This window comes from Bison bison, unplaced genomic scaffold, assembly GCF_000754665.1.
Source record: "Bison bison bison isolate TAMUID 2011002044 unplaced genomic scaffold, Bison_UMD1.0 scf7180017864142, whole genome shotgun sequence".
Classification (NCBI taxonomy): domain Eukaryota; kingdom Metazoa; phylum Chordata; class Mammalia; order Artiodactyla; family Bovidae; genus Bison; species Bison bison.
Window position 1 is genome coordinate 328261 of NW_011494714.1, and position 16417 is coordinate 344677.

Sequence of the window (16417 nt, forward strand, 5' to 3'; positions counted from 1 at the left end):
TTCAACCCCCCTTCCCCCCCCGCCTGCTCCCCCGACGCTGCTACAGCTGCCACCACCCCCAACCACCCCACAGCCTCCCCGATCTCTCTCCTGAGAAGTTTTATCACTTATCTGGAAAGGAAAGCAGACACAAAAGCTCTACTGTGAGGCACACACATGAAAGCAAGATGCCCCGAGCCCACACTTTGACTCCTTAGAGATGCAGGACACCCAAGAATCAAGGAGGTGCCTGGGGGAGCTCAGGTCAGGTCGGCCACACCACACTGTTGTTGGGACTCGAGCCAGCCCACCTTCTCCCAGACCCTGGCTCTACCCTTCCTGGTCTCTGACAATGGCCAGTGTCTCTGCGCGTCCCTTACCGTGGGAGACTTGCTCTTGTAGTGACTGGCATGCTGCTGCAAGATGTCCAGGGCTTTGGACTCTGAGCTGGATTTACAACTGACGCTGGGGCTGGCTCGGGCCTTGTCAGCATCTTCACCCCCCGAGACCTTGCTGCCATATGGGGAGAAAGAATAGCTGGAAGGCAGGTAGGAACCTGGGAGAGAGAAATAAAGCAGTCAGAGAGGTGGGAGAGGCAGGAGAGACTCCGCTTGAGCGAGCCTGGCAAGGCTCAGGCTGAGGGATGCTCCACCACAGTGTCCTCAGGCTGAGAGTGTGTCCTTCCTCTTCTGAGCTCTGGAGGCAGACAGCTAAGGGATATTAGGAACATGGCCCTCAGTTTCTGGGGAATCAACTTCCTTAGGGCTCAAGTCTCAGATTCATCTCCAAGAGGTGCTACAATCATAGGATTAGAAAGGTCACTGGATTTGAAGTCATGTCCTCGGGCTCAAATCTGACCTCTGAGACTTACCAGTTGGGTACCTCTGAACAAATGAACAAGTTCATTAGCTCAAATTAACCTTCTGAGGTTCAACTTCTTGACCATCAACATGAAGACACTAATACTGATTTCACAGGGTGACAGGATTAAATGAGATAATGTACATGAATCACATAGTCCAGTGCCTGGCCTAAAGCAAGTACTCATCAAATGGAACTACTGTTTTTATACAGGACTGGGGTAACAGGACAAAGGCATACTGCAGGAAGAGACAATTTCCTATTTCTGTTTGAAAAGCTCACATGTCCTACTTAGAATCTGCCTTAAAACATCAATATCAAGACTGTGAGCTGCTTTTCTACAGTGAGGTGGGAGCTCCAAAAAGTGAAAGAAGGGCTCTTCAGGCAACAGAGATCAGTGAGTAAAGGAAGCATTTTCTTCTGACTAGTTCAAAAACACTTAAACTCCTACTCTGTGCTGCCCTCCCCTCCTCTATACTTCATGGCAGTATAAGAGCTTATTTTTCCCAAACTGAACCTTTCCCTCACTGGACCTCCCCTCCCTGACTGCCTGCTAACTTTATGCTAAACATGATCTTGCAAATGAACACATGCATTCTCCTGATGTGAATTTCACTTTGTTCCATGTGTCTCTCCTGCTACAGTTAAGTTGTGAGCTCCTTGAGGGGACTGGAGTAGTCTTCTCTATTTCTTTTATATTCCCCCCAGTGTCTAGCACGTGGCAAAATATAGAGTATGTGGTTTTCTTTTGGCCATACCCCAAGGCATCTTAGTTCCCTGACCAAGATGGAACCCACGCCCCCTGCAGTGGAAGCGGAGTCTTAACAGCTGGACCGCCAGTGGTTAAGTCCTTAAAGTATGTGTTTGGAAAATCCCAGCTGAGGGAAGATGCCTCTGGTAGACGGGGTTTCGCCTTCAGTTATCCACGAAAACTGACTGCAGAGTGAACCCTCCACCTGGTGCAAGGGAGGAAGGCGTGGTCCCACAGACTGTAAGCCGGGGTCACTCAAGGAGCTCAGGGTTGGAGTGACCACAATACCACATTCACATCAGAGTTACCATCTACCTGAGCCTCAGTAGCCTTAGCAAGGAAGCTGAGCAAGAAAACTGGATTTGAAATCTGCTTCGTTTCCCTCCCCAGTGACCAGAGCAGCAGCGGGGCTGTGGTACGGTACCTGGGTAGTTCTGCATCATCACGGCAGGCATGCCACGGTAGCTGGGGTGGCTGGGGTCATAGGACTGGCTGTAGGAGTAGCCGTGCATGTAGGGGATGTAGGGCTGGTGCTGCGTGAGGGGGGAGGACACAGGCACGTGGACACTGGGTCGGGGCTCCTTGCCCCCAAGGCGGGGTTCCTCTGATGTGGGCAGCTTGCAGTCACTGCTTGTGCTTTCCTTCCCATCCTCCTTGGGAACAGAGTCCTTACTCCGACTCCTTTCCTCCTTCAGTTTGCGGTCCCGCTCCTCTTTCCACCGCTCATCCTCTGGCTTGATGTCCGAGTACTTGGCAGGATAGACATACGTCCACATCCGGGGCTCTGCTTCCTGCAACAATCACAGAATGACATGAGTGTTGTACAGATGAGAGAGAGAGATTTCAAGCCCAAGGTCCCAATAGAAACACCAGTGCAGAGCAGACAACGCCAGACTCCTGGAGCACTGCGGGATCTTGGCCTCTACCGATCTTCGTTCAAAATCAAGTATGGTCCCTCCTGCTTAAATGCCTGTCCCCTCCCCCCAACAAAAGGCTATAAAATGTGGGGAAAGATAGGGAAAATCCACTGGGGGTCTTCTCTATGAGAAAACAAGCATTTGAGGGGAGTGACTGGAAGAAGCTGTTTCTGCTCCAAGGATACTGAGGTGGTTTCCCTTCTTCAGAGCAAGTTTGGGGGCAGGGAACTGTACGAGCCGCTCCGCTCAGGGAGGGCGGGCTAACTGTGGCACCAAAGGGGGCCTTCCTAAGCCTCATGAACAGAGAAACAAGTAAGACCAAGCTCTTAGTTCTAACTCTGCCTATAAAATCTTTTCCGTCTGAGTAGTGTGCTTCCGCCTACTTTAAAAACTGGAGAGACCACCTTTCCTCATTCCATGGGAACCACACAGCGGACGAGACATGATTAGGCTTCACTAGATACCTGGTTCCGGTTCTGGCTCTGCTGGTGAAGTCTTGAGTACCTCCAGACAAATCAAGCTAACTTACCTGGGCCTCGCTTGTTAAATGGGAAAAACCTCTTTCACTGGTGTAAAAAGTGCTTTTAAAAAAACATTAAAATGATTTACAAAAGTAAAGAATCCCTAACATTATAGACTTCTTCTCCTGCTATCTGTACTATGTTGATTCCCTACATAAGAACGGCCCTGATTTATGAGGAAGAGAGAAAGACTATCCAACAGTATTTCCATTTCCTTCCAAAACAGTTACCTGTCGGTACCAGAGTATTGGATCCACCTCTGCCTGTCGGCCACAGTCGGCACCTGTCTTGGCCTCAGAAGCCTCCTTGCCTAGGTGGCTGGCCTCACTCAGCTTTACTTTAAGTCCTTCTGGGGCCTGGCTGGGGAGTTTGGAGGAGTCATCTAACTTGGGAATAATGACTGACTTGGCAGGATCCGCCCCTGGCTCCTTCGCCTTGCTGGGTCCTGACTTCACCAGGTCCGTGAGGCTGGGGGCCTTAGTGAGAGTTGGTGGAATTGACGGCTTTTGCTTCCAGTCTTCCTTGAGGGCTGCCTCCCGCTCCTTCAGGCCCATCTCGGCCTTCTTGTCCAGTCCTCGCTGCTGCTGCTCCAAGCTCTGCCGTTTCTGCTGCTCTTCGTACTGCTGTCGGTAAGCGGAGTTGGTGCTCAGGAGGTGGGTGTGGTAGCTCTGGTCGCTGTAGCCGTAGGGCGGCACGTAGGCATACTGGTTGTAGTACAGGGACTGCATGTACATGTTGGGACGCTGCTGGATGACGGAGGGCTGCTGGCTGGAACTGCTCAGCTCAGGCTTCTTTTCTTCACAGACATCATTCTTCACTTTTCCCTCTATGGTCTCAGGTTCCTCATCCTTTTTTGTCTTCAGAGCCTGGCTCTCCACTCCTGCCTGGCTGCTGGGGTTCAGAGCCCCTGGGCTGGACTGTGCGTAGCTTGGAGAGTAGTAACTTTCAAAGCCTTGGTAATATGGTGAGTCTTTGCTTTGTGGCTGAGGGGGGAAGAGAGTTTTCTTGGCCCCTTCCTTGACCAGCTGTTCAGGGTCCTTGGATTTGACGCTGTCCACTTTGCCCTCTCCATCCTCCCCAGCATCAGAAATGTCAGAGTATGCAGGGCTGTTGGTTTTGACTGAGCTGGCTTCAGCTCCATTCTGGGTCACTACGTGTAACGGGGTCATGGGCTGGGTAGGGGTAGTGCTATCTAGGCGGCTACTGCCTCCAATTGAAGGGCTGGGAGCATTGTCTGTGAAGCTGTAGATCTTGTCAGCTTCTGCCTTGATGCTGGCCAGTCGGCTCTGGTGGGGGTCTGAGGAGCCATTCAGGAGGCCCTCCATTTTCATCCCATCTCCCGATGATTCCCTGAATGGGCTTTTGCCTTCTTCTGCTCGACATACCTTCCCAGGGGTCAGAGGACTTTCAAGTTCCTTTGAAGATTCCTTCTTTTTTTTCTCTTTCTTTTTCTTGTCCTTGGCTGGAGTCAAGGCAGGGTTGACTGTGAAAGGTTCTCCCATCACAGTGGGCTTGGGCTGAATGGGCTTCAGTTGGGGGCTGTTGGGCATGGCCTGGACCACAGTGGTGGTCAAGCCTGAGGAGGAGCCTGGGCTTGCTGCCGTGAAGGTGGCTGTCTGGAAGGTATAAATTTGCTGTGGGGGAATGGCAGGGGCGATGGGCCGGGCTGACTTTAAACTTTTGGAAGGAATCTTTTCAGGTTTCAAACTAGAGGGCTTTTTACATTTTTCCTTTTCCATACACTTCCTTTCCAAAGAATCAAAAGCATCATTGCTTGTTTCATCCATTACTGAGGGTCCATCATCAGAGCCATCATTGGATAAGGCCCCAAGATCTGTGTCCCCTTCCCCACTCAACTTTTTCTTACAGAGGCCTTTTGTGCTGAATTTGCTTGAAGGAGAAGGGCTATGGGGCTCCACGAGCCGAACTTTGGGGGTAGCTGACCGGGCAGGGGATAGGGAACCCTTCTGTGAGACAGATGCGCCATTGCAGCTCCCGAGATCTGCATGGAGGGCGGGCTCCTCTCCGTACTCACTGTCTCCGTCTGCTTCTGGCTTGCTGTCGTCATCTGTATGGGCATGAGCTTGGTGGTACTTAAGTCCATTGATGTGCTTGTACTTTTTGTTGCAGTTAGGGTGGGGACAATCAATCAGGACTGGGGAAGGACAATTTCTGTCTAGAACAGTGGGTTCCACCTTGGTCCCAGGGAGGGGGCCAGTGGCTGAGCCCATGGAATTCGTACGGACACGTTTGCTCCCTTTGGAGTCCTCTGAGCTAGAATTCAGCTCCATGTCTGAAAGGGGTTTGTTTTTCCGCTTATTAGCTGAGGAAGGGCTGGCCTTGACATCCTCGGAGGTGCTACTGGCAGGTGGGCGATGTTCTGAAGAATTCTGGCTGCCCCGACGGCCTTTGCTATTGGCTCCCGCTCGGGTTTTGCTGCTGCTGCTGGTCCCTTTGCTGTCAGAGGCTGTGGCTGTCTCATTGACAGGCGTGTTACTGTTGGGACGCATGCGTTTGCCTCTACCCCGACCATTGCGCATTTCCAAGTCACTGGTGGGAGAGTCACAGAACCTTGGCAAATGACAAACACAACAAGATATTATTAAGAAAAGAAGCTACCTTCAAACCAGGTTAGCTGCAGCCTCCAGAAGAACTGTCCAAATGGTAACTATCATTTTCAATGAATATTTGTTAAAGAAACTTCTGAAAACATGCTAACTGCATTACTGGTGAGCTTCTAGGATGTTACCTCATGCTAGCTATACATTATTCCCTGAGATTTGGGTTCCCCCAACCCTGATGAACTGGAAATTAATAATAAGAACTAGCTGAAATTCACAGAAATATCAGTCTTAGGGCCAACTGCAACTTGAAAGGTCTCTGTGAAATCCAGATTGTCTAAAGGAGCTTATGAAACTGAAAATGTTCTTGAGTTTTAACTTCTGAGAGATAGCTACTATCAGAAAATATCATCAATGAATGCTTGTTCCCCCACAGTCAGATTCTGACCTTGGTCTCGAGATGACTTTAGGTAGAAGCCAGAATTCAGTCATTCTAGATAAAGGCTTAAACAGGATCTCCTCACCATTCCTACCCAAACCAACACCTAACTGATTTATTCTTCTTGAATGCCAGATGAATACGATGCCTTCCTTTGTTTTTATACCATACTGTCCTTTAAAAGCTGAGTGTCCTTTAAAAGCTATCCAACTCTAACAAGATAAAGGTATGAGAGATTACTGATAAGGGTGGTTCAGACAGAGGCTGTAGCGTGCTTACCTTGGGGGTGCCCAATCGTGCCGTGTGCAGTCAAGAAGTGTACCTACGTAAGTCTTGTTTCTCCACGTTACATTCACCACTAACATCCCTGAAAGACAAGAAGACTCAGATACACACAGAAGGAATGCTGCTGGCCACTGAGAAGAGTGTTTTCCGTCTGAGTAGCATTCTAGCTCTTGTAGGAGGGTTTAGGGGGTGCTGTTATGTCCCAACGGGCCAAACAGCATTAGGCTGGAACAGTTCCACGGGAACTGCCTACACCACTACCAGGGGCCCTTAGGATGGGAGCATTTGCAAAGATTCCATGGTCCAGTTAAGGTACATTTCCCTAACTTTTAAAAAACTATGCAGCATTTCAAATACACTAAAAAATACAAAGGTTAACTTAAAAACTTCATGTGCCCATGGAGCAGCTCAATGGATTTATAAGATTTTATGCTATACTTGCAACAAATTTCTTTTTTAAAGAACAAAATATCATAGCTGAAAAGCATTGTTTACTGTATTTTCAAACCTGCCAATGATGGGATCATGCTGGTTGTAAAACTTACCTCTCTCACAACATTACAAATTTGAGATATATCAGTGTTGACATGAAGAGCTTAACCCATTTGTTTTAACGGTGCTCAAGTATGTCACTGCATGACTTGACCACAATTTATACATCCTATTGATGAAAATTTAGATGTTTCTTGCACATTTTCACTCTAAATGACATCATAATGAACATTCCTGACATGTTCATTTTATTTTAAAATGGTTTTGAATAAATAATACAGCCACATTCCAAAATTTAAAAGGTAGCCAAAAAAAAAAAAAAAAGAGCAAACAAACCCAAGATAAAATGAAGTGTTCTTCCTGTCACTATTCTTCAACTTTTCGGGTCCCCTACTCAGAAACATCCATGGATATCCATGTATTCCTCTAGAGGTAGTTTATATATTTATAAGCAAATATGTTTATATATTCTTCCTCAAATGGTAGCAGTGTACACCAATATTATACACATTTCCCATGTAACCATATATTTTGGATCATTCTATATGATCACACATAGAACTACTTCATTCTTTTCAATGGCTACATATGCATGATTTCAAACTGCACCATCATTGATTTGACCACTTCCCTGTTGATGAACATTTGGGTTGCTTCACTCTTCTGCAACTACAAATAACGCTGAATAACTAATCTTGAACACATGCTTTATGTTACATATTATAGAATATGTCTGTAAGGTAAATTCCCATAAGTAAAACTGCTACTCACAGAGTATTTGTATTCGGATTTTTCATAAATACTTCCAATTTTTCCTCAAAGAGGATGTACTAATTTATAAACCCATTAGTGCATGAGAACACTTGTTATTCTTTCCCTTTGGCAATACAGTGTTCTCAGACTTTGTTGGTTTCGCCAGTCTGATAGGTGACAGTGTTTTACGTACTTTTAATGTCATGTTTTTTATTATCAGTTTGTATATCATTTCATTATGATACCTGCATGAAACATCTGTATTTCCTTTTTAGTGGAGTGTCTGTTCATATCCTTTGCTCATTTTTCTACTGAATTATAGTCTTTTCTTATTTGTGACTGTTTACTGTGGAAAATTCTTAAAGAGATGGGAATACCAGACCACTTTACCTGCCTCCTGAGAAATCTGTATGCAGGTCAAGAAGCAACAGTTAGAACTTGGCATGGAACAATGGACTGGTTCAAAATTGGGAAAGGTGTATGTCAAGGCTGTATATTAGCACCCTGCTTATTTAATTTATATGCAGAGTACATCATGCAAAATGTCAGGCTTGATGAAGCACAAGCTGGAATCAAGATTGCTGGGAGAAATATCAATAACCTCAGATATGCAGATGACACCACCTTTATGGCAGAAAGCAAAAAGGAACTAAAGAGTCTCCTGATGAAAGTGAAAGAGGAGAGTAAAAAAGTTGGCTTAAAACTCAATATTCAAAAAACCAAGATCATGGCATCCGGTCCCATCACTTCATGGCAAATAGATGGGGAAACAATGGAAACAGTGAGAGACTTTCTTGGGTTCCAAAATCACTGCAGACGGTAGCTGCAGCCATGAAATGAAAAGACGCTTGCTCCTTGGAGGAAAAGCTATGACAAACCTAGACAGTGTATTAAAAAGCAGAGACATTACTTTACCCACAAAGGTCCGTCTAGTCAAAGTGATGGTTTTTCCAGTAGTCATGTATGGATGTGAGAGCTGGACCATAAAGAAAGTTGAGTGCCAAAGAATTAATGCTTTTGAACTGTGGTGTTGGAGAAGACTCTTGAGAGTCCCTTGGACTGCAAGGAGAACCAACCAGTCAGTCCTAAAGGAAATCAGTCCTGAATATTCATTGGAAGGACTGATGATGAAGCTCTAATACTTTGGCCACCTGATGGGGAGAACTGACTCATTGGAAAAGACCCTGATGCTGGGAAAGATTGAAGGCAGGACGAGAAGGGGATGACAGAGGATAAGATGGTTGGATGGAATCACTGACTTGATGGACCTGAGTCTGAGCAAGCTCCGAGAGTTGGCAATGGACAGGGAAGCCTGGTGTGCTGTAGTCCATGGGGTCGCAAAAACAAATATTTGTTACTTGTTAATGGTGGTTATTGCTAGGCAGAAATTCTTTACTTTTAGGTTGTCTTTTATGGCTTCAGAATTTTTGTCATATTTCAAAAGGCTTTCCCCAGTCCATCACTTCATTAACAGTTTGTTTTTTTTTTTCTTATGGCTTCTCCTAGTATTTTTATGGTTTGAATTTTTATATTTGACTCTTTCATCCATCTGGAATTTAACATGGTATAAAATGTCTGACATGGACCTTTTTTTGTTTGGTTTGCCTTTTTTTTTTCCCTTGGCCACACTGCATGCCTTAATAATTTCTTAAGTTTCCCAACCAGGGATTGAACGTGGGCCCTTGTCAGCGAGAGTGGAGTACTAACCACTGGATCTCCAGGGAATTCCCTGACATGGACTTTTTGTTTGTTTGTTTTGCCTTAATTCTAAATTATTTTTGGTTAGTTTTATATTTAATGAAGTAAAATATATTAAGCTTTTCCTTTATGGTTTGTGATTTTTATGTCTTATCACAAGATCATGAACATTCTACCATGAAATATTTTAAAGGTATCTTTAACAAGCTAAGAATGGTTTTTACATTTTTAGTGGTAGAAAAAAATGATAAAGAATAATATTTTATGTCATCTGAAATTATATGAAATTCAGATATTGCTCAGAAATAAAAGTTTTATTGGAACATAGCCACATTTATTCATTTACCCACTGTCTATGCCTGATTTCACACCTCAAGGCGGACAGAGCTGAGTGTGAGTCATAGAGATGATATGGCCCTCAAAGCCTAAAATATTTACTATTTGGCCCTTTATAGAAAACATTAGCCAACACCTGTTTTAGATCTTTTTTTCTTTTCTAATATAAGCATTGAAGGTATAAATTACCCTCATAGCCCACTTTAGTTGCATTTCACAAGTTTTAATGTTTTTATTATCATTCAGGTCAAAACATTTTCTAGTTTCCCTTTTTTTTTTTTAATTCTGGGTTTATTTAGAAGTGTTGTCAAATTTTCAAATACCTGGGAATTTTCCAACTACCTTTTTGTTTCTGATTTCTAATATAATTCTACTGTAGTTAGAGAACATACTACATATGACTTCAATCCTCTTAAATTTATTGAGAATCAATTTAGGTATAAAATATGGCCTATCTTGAAGAATATCCCATGTGCGCTTGAAAAGAATATTTCAAAATGTATGTTCTGCAGTTGCTGGGTAGCCTATCAAGCCTATATAGATCAAGCCTATATAGATCAAGCCTATATAGATCAAGCCTATATAGATCAAGTTCTGCAGTTATTGGGTAGCCTATATAGATCTGCAGTTGTTGGGTAGCCTATATAGATCAAGTTGATTGATAATGTTTTTCAAATCTTGCACATCCTTGTTAATTTTCTGTCTTCTTATTAGTTATACTTGTTGCTTCTTGCTTACTGGAACTCCTATTTGGACCTTCTAGACTAATCCTCTTATCTTTCCAACCTACTTCCCATTTCTTTGTCTTTTGATGCTAAGGGATTTCCTTCATCTTCTAGGAAATTTTCACTTTTACTATTATATTTTAAATTTCTGCCATTTCTTTCATTATTTTTTTTTCCTAAGGACTCATACTGATCTTTCATATTCTTTTCTCTTTGTTTTTGATTTTTGCAACTTATAATATTTTCTTTGACTACAACATACAGGATAGAATTTATCCAATGTACTGAGTTTTTAAAAAATTTAAATGACTGTAAGTAACAGTCATTCCTTATCAAGGGTACTTTTTTAATGCTCCTGTTCTCTTTGGAATCATATTTTAGAATGCTCTATCATATAACCAGAACAGACAAGGGAGCTGAAAAAAAAAAGATTATCCTAATAGAAAATCTCAATCTAATGAAATCAGGGCAGGAAAGAACTTTGGTTTAGTCAATTGGATTTTTTTTTTTTAACCATTTTTTTTCTCTCATATATTTACTTTTTAAACTGAAGTATAATTTACAATGTTGTGTTAGTTCCAAGTGTATAGCAAAGTGATTCAGCTCTGTGTGTGTATGTGTGTGTGTGTGTATATACACAGACAGACCTCCTAAGAAAGCAATTGGGCAAAATTCTCTCTGGCTGTTAGCAAAGTGAATTCATATGGATGTCTCCTCCCAGTGATAACCTGATCTGATTACTGGATAACCAATTTGAATAGGAGCAGAATCCATTTATTTCTAGACAAGGTAAGACTTCGAAGTAGGTGCCTCATTAACAAGGGCAGATGAGCACAGCTGTATACAGAGAGCAGGTATACAATAATAATAAGAATGTTATTCCTCCTCTTGAAACAGCTGGCCAGGAACACACATTTATAAATCTGTCTCCTTCCTCTGGTATAATCTGCAAACCTTAACAATAATGAATGAACTGAAAAGATGACAGGTCAGACAGAGTGCTGGAAGTGGACAAGGGGAAGAGAAAAAATTCTAATATGGAAAAACAAAATGGAAGCTTGTTTAAATGTCAGAGCAAACAGTTTTCTGAAATATAACTCTCTTCCTACAAGGTTCTGGCTTGAGACAGCTGGGCGAATAAGAGGACAGGAAGGAAAAAGCAGAAAATAACACTTAACAGACCTAGTTTCACTGTTAGGGGCTAACTATAGGGCAGCAAGGAGGCTGAAGAGAAAGAGAAAAATTGGTTTTCATTTGAGAAAGTTCCCTATTTTGAATAAGTGTTCACAAAATAAGGAAAGGCTTGGCATATTTAAAGATAATAATAATGCTAAAAGTAGAAGTATTGCTTTGTGTTTCTCTAGGTGGTTATCTGCGTATTTACCATGGACCTCACAGACATAATCTCAATAAACCATTATTAAGTTTTAGAGTGTTGAGTATTCTCCCTTCTTAAAGGTGATCAACACAGGAACACAGTAAAGGGGAAATGACTTGGTATGAGGCAGCAGTCAGGTTCTCCCAAGTCACAGGAGTGACAGTGTTAAGACAACTTGATGCCAAAGCAGCACTACTTTGTTTCAGAGGACAGTTCAAAACAGTTGTGCAATCAAGACTGATACTGGCACAATAGTTGGAAAAGCAAATTTTACCTCCAGAGCCCTCGTTGTCACCATTTCCACTAAGTATATTCTTTCTCTCAGGGATCTAGTAGCTTCCTGCCTGCTCAGTTGCTGTTCAGTCACCAAGTCGTGTTCGACTCTGTGACCTCATGGACTGCAGCATGCCAGGCCTTCCTGTCACTCACCATCTCCTGGAGTTTGCCCAAGTTCATGTCCATTGAATAGGTGAGGTCATCCAATCATCTCAGTTGACCACTCTCCTTTTTTATTAAACTTTTATGTTTTGACTCTGCTGGGTCTTCACTGCTGCTCAGGCTTTTTCTAGTTGCAGAGAGCTGGGTCTACTCTTCGTTGTCATGTGCAGGTTCCTCATTACGGTGGCTTCTCTTGCGGGAGAGCACAGGCTCTAGGGCTCGCAGTCTCAGTAGTTGTGGTGCACGGCCTTAGTTGCTCCTTGGCATCTTCCAGGGATCTTCCAAGACCAGGGATTGAACCCGTGTCTCCTGCATTAGCAGGCAGATTCTTTACCACTGAGCCACTAGGGAAGTCTTTCACCATCTCCTTCTTGAAACATTTTCTTCATTTGGTCTTCAGGACAAGGACACCACTCTGGCCTGATTTTCTTCTTGCTGTTCTGCTTGCTTTTCTTCAATACCTTTTGCTGTTATTTCTTCGCATCTAATGACTCAAACATCTATTTCCAGCACCAACCTTTGCCCTCCACCCTCAGCACCATCTTGTCTCTGTCCCTTGGCTTCCTGGGGACAGACTCTGCCTCCATGCCTCCCTTCTATACTGCCAGTGCCTCCTCCATGCCCTCGGTTCCCTCATACAGATTTTCTCCTGGAACTTATCCCATTTCTGAAACTCTCCCAGTTCCCTGTTCTTCTCAAATTGTTAAAACCTGTCCCTTTAAAATTAAGTCTTCTGAGCAGGATTCAGAGGTTAAACCTCTAATTTCTTATATTCCCTTATACTGAACTGTAAGCCATTGTCAAAGATTTTCCCAAAGTAATGGAAGATCCTCACAGATTTGCTGAGGAATTTAATATAATCACTCAAATTTACCAAACAGGTTTCCCTGGCTTAATTAGCTAGTTCATATACATGTTGGTGAAAGCTAGGCCCAGCACTGGAGGAAAACTTCTAATTGGGAAAATCCTGAAATGTCTCTAGAATAATGACTGGGAGACCAGCCCACTAACTTACTATATGATCAGGTTTGAGCTATTGCTAAGCAACTTCACTGAGCAATTCCTAGGGCTTTTTCAAAGCCTGTTAATCGAAACAAAATTCAGGTCTGCACAGAAAAATCTGGTGAATTGTTCATAAATATTAAGTCAAATTCAAATTAAAAAAAAATTCTGGTCTTCCTTCACATGTTGATGCCACCTGAGAAATTTTCAACTCTATGTTTATTAATGAGCTGAACTGGGAGCTTTCCCTTCTACTAAAAAGGACCACAATAGAATGGGAAACTGTGTCCGCTTGAGATTTAATCTGACAAACTAGCTCTCTTGCACGCTAAATGAATGACTAAATGGGAGACCACCAAAATTCTTAATCTTCAAATCCAGCAGATGAAGCCTCCTAAACAAAACCCAAATCCCCCAGTTTCTGCTACTATTGCAAAGAGTCAGGACATTGGAAAAGAAATTGTTACACATTTAAGTACTTTAAGCACCTTTAGCTCTCTAACTAGGGCCTCCCAGGTGGCCAGTGGTAATGAACCCACCTGCCAATGCAGGAGATGCAAGAGATGTGGGTTCGATCCCTGGGTCAGCAAGATCCCTTGGAGGAGGGCATGGCAACCCACTTCAGTATCCTTGCCTGGGAAATCCCATAGACAGAGGAGCCTGGTGGACTACAGTTCATGAGGTCATAAATGAAGCTGTCAACGACTGAGCAACTGAGCACTCATGCATGCCTCCTGGTGGTCCAGAGGCTAAGACTCCTTGCTCCCAAAGCAGGGGGCCCAGGTTCGATCCTTGTTCAGGGAACCAGATTCCCTGTGTCGCAACTAAACCCTGCATGCCACAGTGAAGATCAGAGATCCCTGTGCTGCAATTAAGACCTGACAGCCAAATACATGCACACACATATTTTTTTTTTTTAAGATTCAATTTGCAAAATTGTTGGAGGCCCTCCAAATACCTTGGCTAAAACTGTTGTTGTTAGTCCTTCCATATTTCAGATCTACCCTTTTTAGAAGTCATAAACTCTCACCCTTTGAGATAGTAATAAGATGTCCGATGCACTTGGCTCCTGCTTCTTTTGACCCACAAGTAATAAAAGGAGAGATAGTCCAATATTGCAGAGGCCTAACTGCTTCTATTAAAAATAACCACGCTTGACAGCGCAGTCTTTTTCACAGTGCACCCTGGGGAAGGTGAAGACTGTAAGCATTACACCCAGTAACCTGGAGATTTCATCTACTGGGAAAGAACTCTCTTATACCTCATTGCAAAGGCCCCTATCAGGCACCACCAACTCCTGTACCACCTAACTCCAAGGAACAGACTCTTGGGGAATCATGTGATACAAGTAAAGAAAGCAGCAAACCCTGAGGACCTCACAGTATCTGGTTATCTGAAAATGAAGATTTCCCAGAAATGAAGTAACAACATCCACTGAGCCAGCTTTCCCAAGACACCTGGACCAGCCCTATTGTAAGTTTACTGCCAAACTTCTGATTATTTGACATAACACTTCAGATGATCTGAAATATTTAAGATCTTGATAACATATGGACTTTAGATAAGAAGTGATTGTGAATTCTCCCTTCTGCCTTCCCTTGTCACTAGGATGTAACTGCAAATAGGTTTCTAATCTGTACTTTCCCTCTGGCGGGAGATCTTACACCCAGGAAAGGTCCTTCTTGGCACTGAGAGACAAAAACCTACTCAAACTACCTAAACTGACTTTTGGTCAGTGATACTTTCAGAGAAAGATCTTGATTAAAAGGGAGGGGGGATGTGCAAAAAATTAATAAGCAAAAACCTAAGTAGAACTGTAAGACTTGAAGGTGTTCTTATGCCCTGTGATAACAGCAGAGCCCAAAAGGAAGAAGAATGTATCCTCTTCTTTCTTGGCAAGGACTCAATCAGGGTTTCTTTGTTTTCTCTAGCTCCCCAACTTCCATTTCCCATCTATAAAAGTGGGACTTGCATGTGGCTCATCACAGCTGCAGATCCCAAACTGCATTTCTCTGTCTGTCCTGAATGAACACTTCTTTGCTGAAGCAATATTTGGCAGTTTTATTTAAGTCAATAAAAGAAAAACTTACTAGTAGTTCCATTCTTATACATAGTGGGAGTCTTACTAGTGTTTGAATACAGTAATGGTTTATTTTGTGAGTTGAATAAGCATCTACTGTATTCAACTGAGTTAGTAACCAACTGTATGATTCTGGGCAAGCTACTTTATCTTCCTTTGTTACAGGACTAGACCTCTAAAATTCTGTGATTCGGTGAAAGGCTGTGAAACTCAAGCATTTAAAAGTATAAATGACTAATAAAATATTATTTCCTATGGATTCTTACCAATGATGAAAGACTTAAGCTAAAGAAAATACAAGGCAAGAAATATAAGGCATGTCATTTCAGATATTATTTACCTGGTAGAAAAAAATTTTAGCTGAGTGGGAGTATATATTGGTAAAGCACTCTGGAAAGCTATTTTATTTCTACCAAACTCATGTATTTCTAAGCAGATCTTGTAAAGCTAAATATAATCTACCCTATGACCCAACCTCTGACACTGAAAATAGTGATAGACTTTATTTTCTTGGGCTCCAAGATCACTGTGGCTGGTGACTGCAACCATGAAATTAAAAGATGCCTGCTCCTTGGAAGAAAAGCTATGACAAATCTAGACAGTGTATTAAAAGCAGAGACATCACTTTGCCGACAAAGGTTCGTATAGTCAAAGCTACGGTTTTTCCAGTAGTCATGTACGGATGTGACAGTTGGACCATAAAGAAGGCTGAGCTCCAAAGAATTGATGCTTTCAAACTACGGTATTAGAGAAGACTCTTGAGAGTCCCTTGGACAGCAAAGAGATCAAACCAGTCAGTCCTAAAGGAAATCAGTCCTGAATATTCATTGGAAGTACTCATTTTGATACTGAAACTCCAATACTTTTTTGGCCACCTGATGCAAAGGGCCAACTCATTGGAAAAGACCCTGATGCTGGGAAAGACTGAGAACAGGAGGAGAAGAGGGCAACAGAGGATGAGATAGTTGGATGGCATCATTGACTCGATGGACATGAGTTTGAGCAAACTCTGGGAGACAGTGATGGACAGGGAAGCCTGGCATGCTGCAGTCCATGGGGTCACAGAGAACTGGACACAACTGAGCAATGAACAACAACAACAAATCTATGACCCAGCAATTCTCAGAAACAAGAACTCATATTTAACAAAAGACATGTAAAAGAATCTTCATAGCAGCTTCACTCATAATACTTCCAAACT

The 16417-nt window shown here is 43.0% G+C and overlaps 1 protein-coding gene across 4 annotated transcripts in view; it reads right to left on the reverse strand.

Annotated features, from left to right (window-relative positions):
- ZNF609 (zinc finger protein 609) overlaps nucleotides 1–16417 on the reverse strand; it is a 176609-nt gene that overhangs the window by 5281 nt on the left and 154911 nt on the right. For all 4 annotated transcript variants that reach the window (XM_010840187.1, XM_010840190.1, XM_010840189.1 and 1 more), the window contains 5 exons: nucleotides 6309–6396; nucleotides 3260–5600; nucleotides 2016–2382; nucleotides 360–535; nucleotides 15–111 (listed from right to left, as the gene is read on the reverse strand). In XM_010840187.1, the coding sequence (XP_010838489.1) occupies nucleotides 15–111; nucleotides 360–535; nucleotides 2016–2382; nucleotides 3260–5600; nucleotides 6309–6396 (3069 nt within the window). The remainder of the gene's footprint in view (nucleotides 1–14; nucleotides 112–359; nucleotides 536–2015; nucleotides 2383–3259; nucleotides 5601–6308; nucleotides 6397–16417) is intronic.